The 16540-nt window shown below is 48.9% G+C and overlaps 1 protein-coding gene across 1 annotated transcript in view; it reads left to right on the plus strand.

Moving 5' to 3' along the window:
• The first annotated feature begins 237 nt into the window (after positions 1 to 237).
• Positions 238 to 16540, plus strand: part of LOC140900498 (T-box transcription factor T-A-like) — a 53741-nt gene continuing 37438 nt past the window's right edge. Inside the window, exons 1-6 of the mRNA XM_073317867.1 lie at positions 238 to 960; positions 2992 to 3129; positions 3678 to 3726; positions 4509 to 4611; positions 6500 to 6609; positions 9959 to 10058. Coding sequence (XP_073173968.1) covers positions 816 to 960; positions 2992 to 3129; positions 3678 to 3726; positions 4509 to 4611; positions 6500 to 6609; positions 9959 to 10058 — 645 coding nt within the window. The 5' untranslated portion in view covers positions 238 to 815. The remainder of the gene's footprint in view (positions 961 to 2991; positions 3130 to 3677; positions 3727 to 4508; positions 4612 to 6499; positions 6610 to 9958; positions 10059 to 16540) is intronic.

Here is a 16540-nt window from a genome sequence, read left to right on the forward strand (position 1 = left end):
CTCCCTGGCCACTCCCCTTCTGCCTGAGGCCCTGCGAGCCGGAGCCCTGAGCGACCCCCACCCCCAGCGGCCCAGAGCCAAGAGCTGCCCCTGTTCCTTCCCTCCTTCCCCCACGGCCAGCTGGCCGACCCCGGGCCAGCCTGAGCCGCCCCAGCCCCTGGCTGCAAGCCTGAGCTCCAGGCCACCTGCTGGAGCTGAGCCCCTGCTGGCTTCAGGGGACATGGGGAGCAAGGACAGGGCTTCCCATGACGATGCCCCCCAAAGGCTACTGCTCCTTAACTGTAGCTGTGCTGCTGGTGCACAGAACGGTTGTAGAAGAATCACACGTGTGTTAACAGCTTGTTACTTCCTTTGGTTGAGAACTGTTAGAGAGGAGCTTTGCTTCCTCCTTCTGTGTTCTAGAGATGTGTTAATGTTAGCAGGTGTGTTAGAGTGCTGCTTTAATGCTTACTATGTATATACTGCCTCTGATTTTCAAAGTGTGACTGATGTTAATTCCTTTCAGCAGCCCTGCAAGGGTCATCCCTGTTGAACAGAAGGGGAAATTGTGGCACAAAGATTAAATAACACTCTGAGTAATGGACAGAGTTGAGATTAGAGCTCTGGGGGTCCTGGCTTCCCATCTTGATCTCAGTCCCCTCCATCACGCTGCCTCTCCAGTGTTCAGCTTGGATATGTATGAGCACCGCACAGTTGCATACCAGCCAGAGCTGTGCCATGCAAGAGGGGAGCAAGGCCCCAGTGGCTGGGGTGCCATGTGGAATGGGCCTGTGTGAGTCTGACTCTCCCCACTTCACTCTCACTCCACAGATAGCATGGGCACCTCCACCTACCGCCCGCCCGCCCGGACAATGGAAGTGGTTATAAACAAATACGTGGTGAAATTAAAGTACTGCTATACCTGCAAAATGTTCCGACCCCCCCGGACCTCTCACTGCAGTGTTTGTGATAACTGTGTAGGTAAGTCCAAGGGGTTCAGGAGCAGGTGAAATCTGCATAGATAAATGGGGTTCTAGTTTAAGCTCTTGAGCAAAAACCTTTCTGCTTCACCATAAAGGGCTTGAAAACTAAATAACAAACTTGTGATAAAATAATCTCTCTCCCTTCTCCCCACTTCAAACAAATGACAGATATGTACTGTGCCAACAGTGGCCTGTGGGCCAGGACACAGCAGGTGCTGTGCTCTACTGCCCTCTCCAACAGTACGAGGTAGGATTGTACAGGTGAAACGCAGCATATCTCCTATTTAAACCTACCGCCAAGCATCTGGGTATGAAATAAAGCTGCAGGATCTCTGTTCCCTTGGCCACTCTGTGTTGCAGTCATGGCGAATGTGAAGCAGAGGGGCCAGCATGTTCTATCTTAGCCCTTCTGCCCCATGGCACCTGGTGCTAGATGGGAGGGAGAGCTGGAGGCTGAATGAAGGAGTGAAAAAAAGGGTTGGATACAGCCAAACTGGCAGATGTGAGAGGGACTGGCATGCAGCAGGAGATATTGGTGTGGCAGTGAGATTCCTGCATAGTCTAGAGTCTCTGGAGGAGCAGTTTAAAAAGCTGTCAGTCTGGTGTGACGTGTGGGCAGGATGGTGGAGTATAGGTGAATGGCAGGTCCACTGAGCACACTGTTACTTTATTAATGGTCATTAATTAATTCATTCATTAACCTATGGGTGCAACCTTCTGTTCAAATCAGCATGTTGCACTAACAGTTGTGGATGCTGGGGCAGCTTGGAGACAGATGAAATTACTGATCTGAGAACTACCACAAAATTCAAGGTCACCTTTCTAAAGAAGACAGCTCAAAGACAGGGAGTTTGAGGCACTATTGAATGGCTTTCAAGGATGAGGCTTGACATCAGCGAGTGTCACTTGGTGGCACAGGATGCAGCCCCACCCAGCTTTGTCAGGCCTGAGCATTACTTGAATGGGAGACCTCCAGGATGCTTCAGGTTTTAGTAGCTGGCATTCTTCCTTCTGAACCAAAGCCTCACCGTAGTATTAAGCAGTGCTGGGCTGCTAGAGTTACAGTTTTGTGGGTGAAACCTAAGTTGGAGGTCCTGGCCGCTTGTGGTTATAAAAGATGGCTTGGTCCTTTTTTTTTTGCTAGCGTAGGAGTGTTAACCCATGTGTCTTGGCAAAATTTCCATGTGGGTAATTTCATTCTGCCATCCTAAATTCCCCCTGCGGTTTCAACTGGATAGGATATTCTTCACGTCCTGTATGAAACTCTTAGGTTATCATAGAATCATAGAATATCAGGGTTGGAAGGGACCCCAGAAGGTCATCTAGTCCAACCCCCTGCTCGAAGCAGGACCAATTCCCAGTTAAATCCCAGTTATGTTACTATGAGCTGTGAAAGAGTTGATATGTTTCACCTCAGAGGTGGCTGCATTTCAGTGGTGGGTAAAGCGGTGTGTGTGTTGTTGAAAGGGCCCTGCCAACTTGAAATCTAGTCCATTCTTTTAAGAATCAGAAGTATTTTCAGGTATATTGCATCTGCCCTGGGTTCCCTTGCCAGTCTTTGTGGCTTTACAGTCAAATTTTCCTAACTTTTAAAATGCTTTTTCTCTTCACATGAATAGGGGAAATGACTAATGCAAGGGAACAGTGAAACTGAGTCCCCACAGTTCTGTCAAATGTACAATGTATACAGACTGAAGACATAGAAATGCATTTTCTCTAATGTCTTTCAGTTTTAGTAATTGTAGGTGTTACAAGAAACCACGGTTAGTTAGATCAGTATTCGGGCAAAGTGATTTTTAAGGTTGGTGTCCCTATAAAGTTAAAGACGAGCACACATACAGAATGCAAAGCACTATATAAATATAGTGACGGTGTCCTGTCATTCCGAGGTACTGGGCTAAAATCTTAGGTGGGCAGGATAGGGCAAAGGGCTGGCTTGTAGCCCCAAGGTTCCCAGGGGCTCTGCAGTGTTCACCCATGTGTGGGGAGTAAGATGCGCTAATAACCTTCTCTTGCTGCCTGGTTTCAGAGCGGTTTGATCACCACTGCCCCTGGGTAGGCAACTGTGTGGGGAAGCGCAACTATCGCTACTTCTACGCCTTCATCCTCTCCCTCTCCTTCCTGACGGCCTTCATCTTCGCCTGTGTCGTCACCCACCTCGCTCTGCGTAAGTACCGTGGCTGCTGTGAGTAACACGTGCCTCGCCCTCAGGCCATCACCACGGGCACCTGGCTTCGCACATCCAGGGAAGCAGCCTCTAAGTTTGTATTAGACTAGGTGATGGATGGCTCAGGTGACGATGACGAGATTCAGGGCCTTTCACTGCTGGGTCATCTGGATGAACTGGTCGAGGGCTGCAGTAGTGAACTGTAAACCTTATTTTAGAAAATAGTTTGAGAGTTTTGGTGAGTGGATTATTTCCCTCCGTAGCAAGTAGGTTACAGAGTATGTCAAGGCTGCAGTGGGTTAGAGGTGTATGTGTACATTGCATCTACGTCTAGTCATGGCCTCTGATAGAAGGCAGCTTGCTTTTCAGCCCCTGAACCTCTTGGAGCGCATGCTGCACACCAGCATCTAGACTGTGGGGGTTTCTCAGTCAGCTGGGCAGATCCATGAAGCCTTTTGGGATGGGTGTGTACTTTGAAGCAGGACAAATTGGCTGGAGATGTAAATGAGCCTTCTTGAATTCAATACTTTGTCCTGTTTGCTTTGTAGGCTCTCAGGGAAGTGGATTTGTCACCACTCTGAAGGCAACACCGGCGAGATATCCTTTTAGAGCCTGCACCTTCCCATCTGTTCCCCTTGTTGTACACTGACACAGCTGTATCCCTGCAGGGTATTGGAGCAGAGATACTAAATCTATAGCTCTCTGAAAAGTGTTCTCTGATTTACAGCCCCTTCTGTCAGGACATTTCACTGTACTTTACAAACCCTAATGCACGTAGCCTCCTTACACCACAGTGGGGGACGGGCAGACTTCTCTGCATTTACAGGAGGAGGTGGTGATCCTGTAGCCAAGCTGGTGAGACCCTTTGTTCAAGACACAGTCTCTTTCTCCATTGCCAGACATGGTACATGTGCTTGGTCATGCACAGACGAGGGTTGGAAACAAGCTCCCTTTCTGACACGTGGGAGGACACCGGGAAAAGGGGGGATGTGACTAAATTGGCTGTAGTGAGTTCTCCCTTGATGGGCACTCGCAGAATAGCACAGACAGTGGGAAGGAAGCTGCATGCCTGCTTTGTTGGCTGGAATGCACTCTCCTTGCTATAGCCAGGGCTGACCCTTTTTCCCCAATGGAAGGGGTAGGGGTGAGAGTCCATTTCCTTGCTAGGAGTCTCAGCCAGCCACTCAAAAGCAAGGGCACCTTGCTGAGTCCTTTATGACCCTCGCAAAGTCCCTGTGCTTGTGCCCCCCACTGAGAGTCCTCACAGTTGCTGAGAGTGCCTCCAGTGACTGACTCATCCATTACTTGGGCCTGAGGCCTCTCCTTGCTTTCTGTGTGTGTGTGTGTGGTCTTGGAGGCTTCCTTGACTCTCTTTCCACCGTGCTGGAGCTGGTGATATGTTTTTTCTCAGTCTGGTCTATTTTGGGCCTCTCAGGTTTTCACACTTACCTAGTCGCCTCCAACCTGACGACGAATGAAGACGTAAGTAGCCGTGTGTCTCTCCTTCCATAGAATGGGACCAGAAAGGTGCTCTGGACATGAAGCCCATTCCTTTCTAAGCAATGAAGAGATCAGCCAAAATTCTGTTGCTGTCTCTGCAGCAGTGTGTCAGAGGAGGTTATCTTGACAGGCCCTAGGTGCTTGTGGCACTTTATTACAGAGCAGATTAAAGACCGCACCTTTGGGATGCCCCCAGAGTTTATCCTCTAATTCGAGTAGCCCAGCGGAGCATGCCAGTGCATGCACACCCCGGCAGAGTGCTCAGGTTTCAAAAGGGAGAGCAGTGTGTGTTGTTTGGCTGTGTGGAGACTAGGAAAAGAGGTCATATTTTAAAATACTAGCTAATACCCTTTAACCTTTGGGCTGTCCCTAAGATGGACCACAACCCGCTAACATATTTGTAAACAGGACTTACCTTGGGTACGCTAGATGCAAAGTCCTGTTTAAAATCGTGTTAGTTAAAACATGAGAGCTTAACATGTTTTGAAGCATGACCTGTTTCCCAGTCTAGATGTGTCCTTTGTTAATATTTGGACCACGGAGAAAGCAGTAGGGAGGAAGGAGGCTGAGTGGGTGGCCATTACTTGATTCAGTTTCTTTCCTTGCCACAGACTTCCTGTGTGACTTGGGCAAGTCCCATTGTCTCTCTCTCTCTGCCTTGATTACTCCTCTATGAAAGGGAGTTGATACATAGGGGTGTTATAAAGGTAAATGTATTAAAGGTTGTGACATGCTGAGATACTACTGTAATGGGGGTCTGATAAGTATCTAGATAGCATAGCTGTTTGTGTCTGTCTGGTTGCTTAAAGGGATTTGAAGATCACACTTCTGTCTGAAATATTTGTACCACCTTGTTGTTACAAGTGACACAATTGCTGTCTCAGAGAGAATGGTTTCTCTACTCTTTTACTTAGTGCATTTAACAGCACTTTGGGGCAATTTCTGCTCTCGGTTATACAGCGGAGATTCCCACTGAAGTCAATGGGAGTTACACCGCGTGACTGAACCTGTGGTGCATAGTCTGTTGGTTTCCCGTGTTGCTTGACTGGCCTGTTTGTCACAGCAGCTGGGGAAAGGAAGTAAAAAGGGGAAGTGTGATTGTACACAAGCTGGCCGAGGCTCAGGGGCAGAGGTAGGATCTGGAACACCATCTAATTCCTACAGCTTACATGACTAAGATTTCAAGGCAACAGTGTTTCCTTAAACAGGCTCCTGTGGCGGCTCAACATGAAGAAACGAAAGGGTTTCTTTACATTAACAGAGCTGCCTATGAACCCTCTTGCTGTTAGCTTAGCTCCGTAAGTGCACTGTGTGCTTTCCAGAAATAAGCCCCTGCCTGGAAGCGCTTTCAGTCTAAATTTGGCAAACAAGAAATGACTAAAGTGAAACAGATGGATGGGAGGGTGGGGGGTTTACAACCACTAGACAAAGTGTGATGCATAGTACATGGTGTGGGAAATGTGTAACTAGTGGGCATTGCGACTTTGAGACTAAGCTTGGGCAAAGGCAAAAGGGCAAACTGCTCTAGAGAGGACGCGAGCTGCAGAAGGCCAGCTAAAGGTTGCTTGGTGCAATGGGTGGGGGAAGCTATGTCTCGCACAGGGACGTTCTATCAGCTTGCCACACTGCTGTGGAGAGGATTTAGAGGTCAGGGAAGCGAGAGCCGTGTTATGGGGCACAGTGCAGAGCTCCACACCCCTCTGCCCTGACTTGGGACACTTCTGTCACTTCAGACCTGGGCTTTTCAAGCAATGTGTGGATGATACTGTCCAAGACACCCTCCCGTGTGACCTGGGCAGTGCACTGACCATCTCCATCCCCTCTCACCAGGCTGTCGCTTTCTAATCAGCCTATGTCCTTTCAATTGCAGATCAAAGGGTCGTGGTCAAATAAGAGAGGCTCAGAGTTTGCCAATCCCTACAGCCATAAGAGTATCCTCACCAACTGCTGTGCAGTATTGTGTGGGCCATTCCATCCCAGGTAAGAGCCTCCGATCCTCACTGGACTCGGGACTTGCACCCTGCCCTGACACAGCAGCCATATGTGGAGGTGGAGACAGGAGAGGTTAATACTGGCTCCCAGGAGCCAGGCCAAAGCGATGGCACAGGGCTCTCGGGTGGGGTGGGTAATTCTGAGGCTCAGGCCCAGAGGATAGGTAAATGTACAGGCGGGTGCTGACTGTTACTTTTCATCAATTTAAATCTGCTTAGTTCAGGGCACTCCAGACTTCGTTGTAGGGTGTAAACTGAGTGCAACTGGAATATCCCCCTGCAGTGTAGTAAGGGTGGGATATGCCCATTACAGGAGGGCCCGGCAGCTAATGGTAATTGCTTGCTATGGAAATATTTACTAGATTAGCATTTCCTCTTTAGACATTTAAAAATCCAGTGCCCTAAGGACCTCAGGAGGGCTAAAGGATGCATCCTGTGAGCTTTAGCACTACATAAGGAATAACCCTGGGCTTAAAGGTGCCCTGCAATGGACTTCTCAATACATCTGGCTTCTAGATGATGGAGAAGTTCTTCACTGCTTGTTTTTACACTGCAAATACAGGTCTTGTCTGCCCTGGCAGAGTCTGGTGACTGGAGAACTAGTGGAATGACACTCTCACCAGACTCAGGGCAGTGAAAGCTGAGTGTTCGGGAGAGTACAGATTTTAGACTGGTTAAATAAAGCTCTTTATTTTATTTTTGAACAAATCTTTAATTTCCATGACTAACTGACCGCCTGAGGGCGAGAGCTTTGTCTCACTCCTCACTTGTCAAAGAAGGCAGGAGGGCTCTTGCTAAATGTGCTCTTGATACAGCTCCAGGATCTCCAGGTGAGAGCAGACTTGACATTCCTGATATTTCTAAGGTGAAAAACCAGCATCAAAACCCCTTCCAGGTCATCTCTAAGTGGCTGGAATTCTACATGCATCTTGCAGCTGCTTTTCAGATCAAGATGGAGCATTGCATGCTGGGATGTGTGGTCTTGTGGAGGTCTTCACCTCTATCAGAGATGGGGTTGACTGCAATCCTCTCCATTTTATGCAGTATGCTGGAAACCTTAGACTTCTGGCAAGTAGCCAATGCTGTCCTTCGTCAGACAATTTGGAGACTCTTGCCTTAAAAGGACACAATGATTTCCTGTTTAATTTGATCCTGACAAATTCCCTTACCTGTGAATTATTTGCAACTGTCATTAAAGCAGGAAGGAATAATGCCAAACATTTCCTCATCTTTGCTTATTTGCTTCTTGTTTTTCACTGGTTTTGGATAATGAAACAAGAACAGTGAGTTCCACCCTCTGCTCTTCCCTGGGCAGGGTGCAGGGTCCTGGGTTGCAGAGTTCATGGGGCAATGTTGTTCACTGCTTAAACTGTATTTCCATTTTAAAAAATCATTTAATGAAACCTGGTTTGTAACTTTCAAAAAAAACAACCAAAAACCCCATGTTGGGTCTGTCCTACCGAACACCTTCCAACTGAGGAGCTCAGACTAGACGATCAGAATGGTCCCTTCTGGCTTTAACAGCTATGAATCTAACCCCATCCCAAAATAAAACTACCATGGTTTAGTCACATGAGGGCGCAGTTGGGCAAATTTAAAATAATCTCTTGTGTTGGGCTGTTGGGAGTTCAATCCCAACGCACATTTTGTAGCTCTCAGCCTGTTGAATGTTCCAAGCAGGTTTGAGACAGTGTTTCTTTTGCTGGAAGGAACCAATTTGAACTTACTGGGAGCATTCCAGAAATACTAACCTAATGTAAGTGTAATGAAATAATACAGGGAAGGTCTGCTGTTGCTTAACCTGTGCTCAAGAGGGCTGTTACACCGTGATTTAAGGAGGGTTTTTTTTCCCCTCTAAAGTACTTCCCAAGGTTCTTGTCATTTTCAGTGCTACTGTTACTATGGAGTCCATGGCAGTAAGTGAGCTAATCTATTTAAACATGATGAGAGCACTGTGAGGTAGATGACTGCTAATGGGATAATAGTATTTCGCTCCTGCTGTAGGGGGCCTCTCCAACTCCAGCCTAGCATAGTAGTGACACAAAGTTGTCTCTAGTTCTGAGTGGTCAGGAACCCATGTCATCCATCCTCCCACTGACACTTTGTCTGGCAGTCCCCACAAAGACACAAGCAGGACTTGGGGAAGCTTACCCTGCTGCTGTCACTATGGTACTGGTTCTGTGGCTGCAGTGGGGACTTGACTGTCCAGGGCGGACAAGCCTGCAGCTTCCAGGTGCACTCAGCTCACACCAAGAGATTTGAAGAAACGTCTTCCTGCCCAGAGTGCTAAGTGTTTTGGGCTCAGGTGGGTGCGTGTAGCCTTGCCGGTCACCTTGAGTTTTAAGCGACAAATGTTTAAAAACGTGCACAAGAAAAGTCTGAGCCATAGTTAAGTGCTTTCCTGTGTGCGGAGTCTGTTCCCTCTCTCCAGTCGCCCTCATGAGATTTGGCCGAGGGGATTTTCCTGCCTGCATTCAAATTCCCTAAACTTTGGACAATGCTGGCAGGCACAGCTATCCAGTGCTAATGATCAAATGCTGTCAGGGTTTGCTTCCTGCCTTTGAAATCCCTGAGAATCATAGAAATGTAGGACTGGAAGGTACCTTGATAGGTCATCTAGGCCTGTCCCCTGCACTGAGGCAGGACTAAGTATTATCTACAGTACACCATCCCTGACAGGTGTTTGTCCAACCTGCTCTTAAAGGCCTCCACTGATGGAGATTCCACAGCCTCCCTAGGCAATTTGTTCCAGTGCTTACTCATCCTGACAGTTAGGAAGTTTTTCCTGTCTAACCTAAATCTCCTTTGCTGCAACTTAAGCCCATTGCTACTTGTCCTGTCCTCAGTGGATAGGGAGAACAATTTATCACCCTCTTCTTTATAACAGTCTTTTACATATTTGAGGAGTGTTATCGTGTTCCTCCTCAGTCTCCTCTTCCATAAATTAAACAAACACAATTTTTTTCAGTCTTTCCTTGTAGGTCATGTTTCTAGATCTTTAATTATTTTTGTTGCTTTCCTCTGTACTTTCTCCAATTTGTCCACATCTTTCCCAAAGCGTGGTGCCCAGAACTGGAGACACTACTCCAATGGAGGACTTATTGGTGCTGAGTAGGATGGAAGAACAACTACTCGTGTCTTGCTTACGACACTCCTGCTAATGCATCCCAGCATTGGGTTCACTGTTTTTGTACCAGTATTATACTGTTGATGCAACAGGTGTTAGCAGCTCATTTTTACAGCATCACTGGTTGGCTTAGCACACAGCTTCAGGGGTTTGTTTCATGATGAACGTTGGTGTTTTAACCTCTCCTCTCTCTTTCCATCTTGTTTTCTAGTTTAATAGACAGAAGAGGATTTATCCAGCCTGATGCCGGGACCCCGTCCAGTCCCAAGAGTGAAATCCCCTCCTTTGGATCCAAGACTGACACCAGCATGGTAGGAGGCATTCCCTAGTGGTGCTGTGATATAGTCCAGGGCCTGTGCCTAGCTCCAGTCAGTACATTTCCCGTTATCTCCCTGACCTCAGGCAAGACAGCCCTGTGGTGCAGAGCTGCCAAAGACTCAGTCAAGCCATGCATTACCTTTTTATTTATTTATTTTTTTTGTTTCACTGTGATGTGGCTTACCTGGATTTTCAACTGCTACAGCCTGATGCCGAGCAAGACCTTGGCCTCAGCCAGGGAGAGGGGTTCCAACCACAGCTGGGAAGCAAGAAGGGCTGCTTGGGAAACCCCAACCTCTCAGAACCATCCAAGCTTGGAGTGTCCGCTCCAGAGACCTGCCATCTTTCCTGCGGGGATTAGCTGAATGGGCTGCGGTGCCTTGTGGAGGCTGAGGATGGGGAGGTGGACACAGCCCATGTCCCATCTCCTGTGCTCCATTCTAGAATGGGGGTTGGGTTTTGGGGGACGATGAAGGCTGAAAGCTGGGTCTCCCTGTTGTGTCGCTACAAATGCCTCCTCCGTCTCTGCCCCAGCAGTGTGAGGGGCAGCTTCATGTGTCAGTATAAACTACGTTCCCATCTGGGCCTGTGGAATATGTAGCGTCCCTTTCCCAGCAGCACCGGTACTTTTCAGAATTGAGGCTGGCTGGTTGGGATGACATTCCCTTTCCCAGGTGCTGGGGAGAGCGCTGAGGGTCCAGACCCCTATGGGGCACTGAACATAGGCAGGGAAATAGATGTGCCATCCCAGTTGCTGTTGAGTACTGGCTCTCACCTGGTCACAGAGAAGGTGCTGACCAACCCTTCCTAGTGTTGTAGCCCTTTCAGCCAGTAAGAAGCCATGCAGGGACAAGGATACAGCCCAGAGGAGCTCTTAGTTTTAATTGTTAGAAACAAAATAAGCAAAGCATTTTGTGGGTTTAACTGTGAGATGTTGCCCTTAAATGATAACCTGTTAGATCTCTGCCCAACACTAGGTGGCTAAAGTGTGAGTGGGCTCTGTGTGTAAAGAGCTTTAATGGCAATGTTGGTGTTGAAGAGGCACAGCTTGTCCAAATTGGGTTACCCTGAGTGCTGGTGTCAGTTAGCCTGCTCTTGGTTTGGATTCCCGGCCAGTAGAATAGAGAGTGGGGCCACCTGCTGGCCCTCTGGGAATGATTCCTCTGAGTCTGTCTGCCCCAGGGTGGCACCATACCTGTTGCTGCTCCTTACCAGGTGTTCACCAGTCTGCCTTGTGGATTACTGACACTGGCGAGTGTGTGTAGGAGAGTTACAGACACATTAGCAATACTTGAAATGCGTTTATTAAAAGCTGCTGGGTATTTTTGCACAATTTTTAAATTTTTTTCTAGGTAGTATTTTTTTATGTGTCGGTGTAGATAGCGCTGTACGTATCCCTGGCACCAGGGCAGAGATTTGCAATGTTTGTTCTGTGTTAAGCCACTTGGTTAGACACCCCTGGGCGTTGCAGTATGTATCGGACCCAAAGCCCTTTCATCTTTCTCACCTGTGCTTTTATCACTAATCAGTGCATTTGGGGGGCAGATTGTCACAGAGGTATTCCCCTGTATTCTGCTTTGCACATCGTGAATGACAGCACCCTAGCAGAGAATTGCCAGCTGCTGCAAACTTAAGGAGAACATAGGGTGCGTGGAAGGGGCTGGTATTGCTTAAGGCACCCCTCATTGCCCTACCCTGTGAGTCAGTCTGCTGAGCAGTGGTGAACTTCAATGGGACAATATTTAAATGCACCCCCCAACATGGTGTTCTCACATTCCATGCATTCCCTTCCTCTCTAGTTTTTGGCACTCTTTTGTAGCCCAGTTTTGTTGCTGGCCAGAAAATGTCACAAATCCTGACTGTTCAAAGAGCAGTGCATGAGATGTGCCCTGCCCCTCCACCACCCACGTCCTGGGGTTGGGAACTTGGGCCTGCATTTACATGCTGCAGGCTTCTTGCAGAAGGCAGTGGTTTTAGGTGGGGCTTTGAGAGAAGCTTTAGCTGAGAAGAATATTGGACGATTTCAAACCATTCCTTTTTGGAGATTTGATTAAAAATCTGCTCCTTCCACCCTGTAAATGTTCCTCTTGCTTCATGTTTCTGGCTCAGTATTCAAGTGAGATTGGGCATGGCAGGGGTGCTGTTGTCAGTGGACTGATCTGAAAGTACAGCCAGGGGTTGGCGGTGCTGCTGCCCTGTTATAGGTGTGGCTGGGGACTGGACGACTTGGGCTTCATATGCTGTTCTCAGTCAGTCCCCTTTCCAGCAGGGTGTCTAGTCCAAAGCCAGCCCCTATTGTTAGTGACCAAAAGCATTTACCAGCTGTTTCTCAGAGAAGTATCCTCACACACACACACACCCCATGTTAATGTTTCCCACTGCTGGCAGCTGAGGTGAAGAAGGGTTGGTACCAGCATGTAGAATAAACTACCACCTGAGCCCTGGGGGTGACCCTGGCAGCTCAGGGGTGAGGCAGGCTGGCAGGGCAGCTGACACACCAGGCTACAGCTCATGTCCCTTGCTGCTCCTAGACTGATCTTCACCCCAGACGGATCAATGCAACAGTGTAAAAAGCTGCTGCTGTGTCTGGAAAACAACACTCCAAAATTCCTTTCCAGAAATCATCCCGCACAGCAGTTACTGTCTGTCTTCCCTTAGCCACAAATAGCCGGCGCACTAACTCTCCCCTGGCCCTGATGCCGTGTTTCATTGCTTGTGTAATGGTAGGACAGGCAGATGGAGTGTAGAGGGTCAGTAAAGCTACACTCTAAGAGGCTGCAGCTTTGATGGGATGGGATAGGAAAACTGACCCTGCCTCCTACAGGAGTTCAGAAGGAGGGAGAGGGAGGCAAACTCTCTCACTTCTATTTGAACCGGTCTCTCCTGTTATTTGCTGTAATAAAGTTATATTTTTAAAGTTAACTGCTTGGGGATCTGTTTGTTTCCTTTTATTGGTTCGGAGGCATGTTCCTCAGCTTCTGCAATGGGGTGAGTAATGATTCTCTGTCCATCCAATTAAGGTTAGATGGCTTCTTCCAGCTGCAAGTCTTGCCTGCCCACTGTAATCACTTCCCGCAGGACCAGGCTGGAAGGTATGCATAGCTGCATACCCCAGCAACTTGGTCTGGCCATATGGTTTCTCGGGGTTTCATCATTCGGCTGCTGAAATTTGACACAGCTCAAACTGCATCTTCCTACAGAGGCCTTAAGTTAAGCACCCTTCTCCCATCCCACTCTCCCTCTAACCCAGTCCAGTGCTGTCCCAGGATCTGAGAGCAGCCTGAGACAGAGTGCTCTGTCGCTGACGCAGTCTGCTCTGTCCCTGCCAGTGGATGCTGAAGTGCATAATCTCTGGTGTCTTCCCCAGGAGGATGCCTGCCAGGACTTTGCCATTTCCTGCACAGCCTGATGGGATCTAACACCCCCCTTTCTGGATGTTAGCCCTGCTTTCTGAGGGGTAGTTGGTAAGAGAGCACTTTCTTCTTCTCTCCCCAGTCCAGTGACTCATCTCATCCTCACTGCATGGTTTGCTCTGTACATCGAGCCCCAGCTACCCTCTGGTTTGTGTAGGCATTGGTGTGTAGTGTGTGCCAAGAACCCTACTGGCGTTCCAACGTAGTGATGGGCAGTGAGCCGTGTGAGGCTGTGTGGTAGGTAGGTAAATTACCCCCAGCCTTGCAGAGGATTAAGTAAGCTTTCATTGCACTGCACTGCAGACTGAGTGAAGGCAGAGCAGAAGTGCTTGGCTGAGAGCTGCCGTGCATTACTTTGGGTTTAGGCCAGTTGTTACTAGAGCACGTAGGGTTGAGAGAGTAGTGTCGATTGGACTTAGTTTGGAGGGAGATGGGATGCACAGACAGAGGGGTTAGGGCAGTAGGGCTTTAAGTCCTGAATGGTGGCTACAAAGAGGATGGGATGGATTGCAGTGGTGGCTTTTAGCCATGGCAAACGAGATGCTGCTCTGGGTGGAAGAGAAGTCCTGCTGATGCAGTGGTGTGACATTTACAGCAAGGTGTGGCGTGATCACAGGACTGGGAGCCAGGAACAGATTTGTAATCCTGGCTCTGTCACTGATGCACTTTGTGACTAAGTCACTTCCCCTTTCTGTGCCTGTTTTCCTCTCTGTAACATGAAACTCATCCTTCAACATGCCTGTGACACAGGTGAGTAATTTGTAAAAGTGCTTTGAAGAGAATGTAGTATTACATCAGTGCTTATTACTCAGAGACGAGGGCTGGAGATTCTGCAAGGACAGCCCTGCTAACACTTGCCTAACTGCCCTTCTTGTTCCTTCCACACACCGCTGATGAGCTAGTGTCCGCCAGAAGGGGAGCACTGATAATGCGCAGCTGCCAGGAAGCGTGATGGACCCTGCCCGTGTCTATTCCCTGTCTTCCCAGCACAGGCCATAGAACAGTTTGTATTTGACACACAGTCAGTGACCCCTGCAGCCTGTTCCACAGCTGGTGCTGCTGGTGGTCTCTCCCGTGTGCTAGCCACAACAGGTGTGGGTGCAAAGGAAGTCATGGCCTAGCAGCTGTGGTGTAAACGGATAGTTACACACCTGCAGAGTGTCTAATGGTGGCTGCATGTGTCTTGCTCCGTTATTATTGTGGGAAGCGATACCCCTGCCCCCTCATTTTCCTCTCCCTGCTGAGTGCTGTCTTGCTCATGTGGTAGTCTCCTAATCACCCACACTCCTACTGCATGATGCTTGAGAGATTGCTCAGTAAGTACTCACTTACCTGTCTTGTTTTGAGGGGTCTAAACAGCTGGCGCTTGCTGGGTGTGGGTGTTACCAGAGGGCAGCTGCTTTAGCTCCTGAGGAGAGCATTGGCGGAGCCTCGCTTGTGCTGCTAACACAGGACTGGCCCTCATCTGACCCCAGCCTGTTCGGTTATTTCCTGTAGCTGGCTTGGAGGATCCACTCCAGCTTTCGCTCCTGTTACCTGACTCTCACTCTGGGATGTCTTGTACTAACCCTCTCTTTCTCTCCTCCACTTTCCTTTCTCTGCACTGACGGGGGGAAATCCAGTACGTTCAGGGGACTAAAGCGCTCCTGAGGACATGGATAATACCTGAAACAGCAGCCATTACCACCGCCTGTGCCTCCCCACGCCGGGGCTACACTACTGCACCTCGGTCCCTCCCGTGGCAAGAGAGGGGGGAAAGCCGCTGTGCAGGTGGGAAAGCCTTTCCAAACCCACGTGTGGTGCTGGCACGCTCTTCTGTCCCGTGGGTTGGAAGCATAAAGCCATAAATGCATCTGTTCTGAGTGCAATAACTGGAGTTTTTACCGTCTCCTGCTGCTGGAAAGAGACTCGTGCAACTGAACCAAGGCCATCGCTGGCTCCTGGGAACTAGCCTTACTCTGCAGTGATGGGGTCTCCCCCGCAAGAGACTGAAGATGTAATTATAGTTACTTAGATGAGCAGGCACGTGAGACTTTACCAGGTTTAGTGCGGTGTGTTCACAGCTGGAACAGTGGCCTTGTGAAGCAGAATTTCTGCCAGAGCTGGCCAGCAGGCCACCTCCCCAGCCGTGAACTGCTTGCACCATATGTATGCAGGCAAAGGACTCTCCTGTCTCCGAGGTAGTTAGTGTGTGTTAAGAGTTCACCTTTCAAACACTTACCAGTAAGTTCTGTGTCTTGGGATACACTAGTTTAGAGGAAGGGATTAAGTGCAGCAGTAGTTTCAGTAGTGACATTTGCAGTCCCTGTATAGATTCCTCCGCTACTGCCATCCGCCTTCTCGAAAGGACAGAGCAGAAAAGAGGGGGAGGAGGCTGGATGCTCTGACACTCCAGCAGCCACTGGCAAACCAAGTAGGGTTTGTAAAAGTGAGCTAGTGTAAACCTGTGAGACCCCACCCCTTCTCAGCTAGGCTCCAGTCTGGTAGGGTTTGAAATCCATTCATGCTTTTTACTTTTGTAACAAAATAAAGTTTCTCCTATTTACTGTACATGGGCATCGGGTTATTGTGTCCCCAGCACCCAAGGGGAACGCCTCCAGGCTGCTTTTACCAGTGTGTGCTTTTCCTTAAGTGGGTGGAGTGAATGAAGATGGAGCATAAAAGGGTTTGCGTATGTCTGGATGACCTCTTGTGTTAATCACAGTGCTGAAAGCCAGGAACTCCCTCATCCGAAAGCAGCTTTGGCCTGTGGCCTTAGGGCATGTTTGAGCCACCTCCCCCCCCCCCCCCCCGTAAAGTGGGACTGAAAAATGGCTTGTTCCCAGGAATGGGAAGTGGTAACTGAAGAGCACCAGATGTCTGGTGCTGAATTGTCACCATTTTTCCTGATCAGTACTAACCCAAATTCAAACCCTGTCAATGCTGAAATATCAGCCAGAAATCCAAGTCAAGTCATGGCCCTGTTGGCTGTCTCTGCAAAACTGAGACAGGGTGGGCTATGGCTCTTGAGGGGCAGGAAGGGTTGCTTCAAACAAGCTTTTTGGCGGGGCTCATGGTCCTGC

This window comes from Lepidochelys kempii, chromosome 19 (genome assembly GCF_965140265.1).
Source record: "Lepidochelys kempii isolate rLepKem1 chromosome 19, rLepKem1.hap2, whole genome shotgun sequence".
NCBI classification, from domain to species: Eukaryota; Metazoa; Chordata; order Testudines; family Cheloniidae; genus Lepidochelys; species Lepidochelys kempii.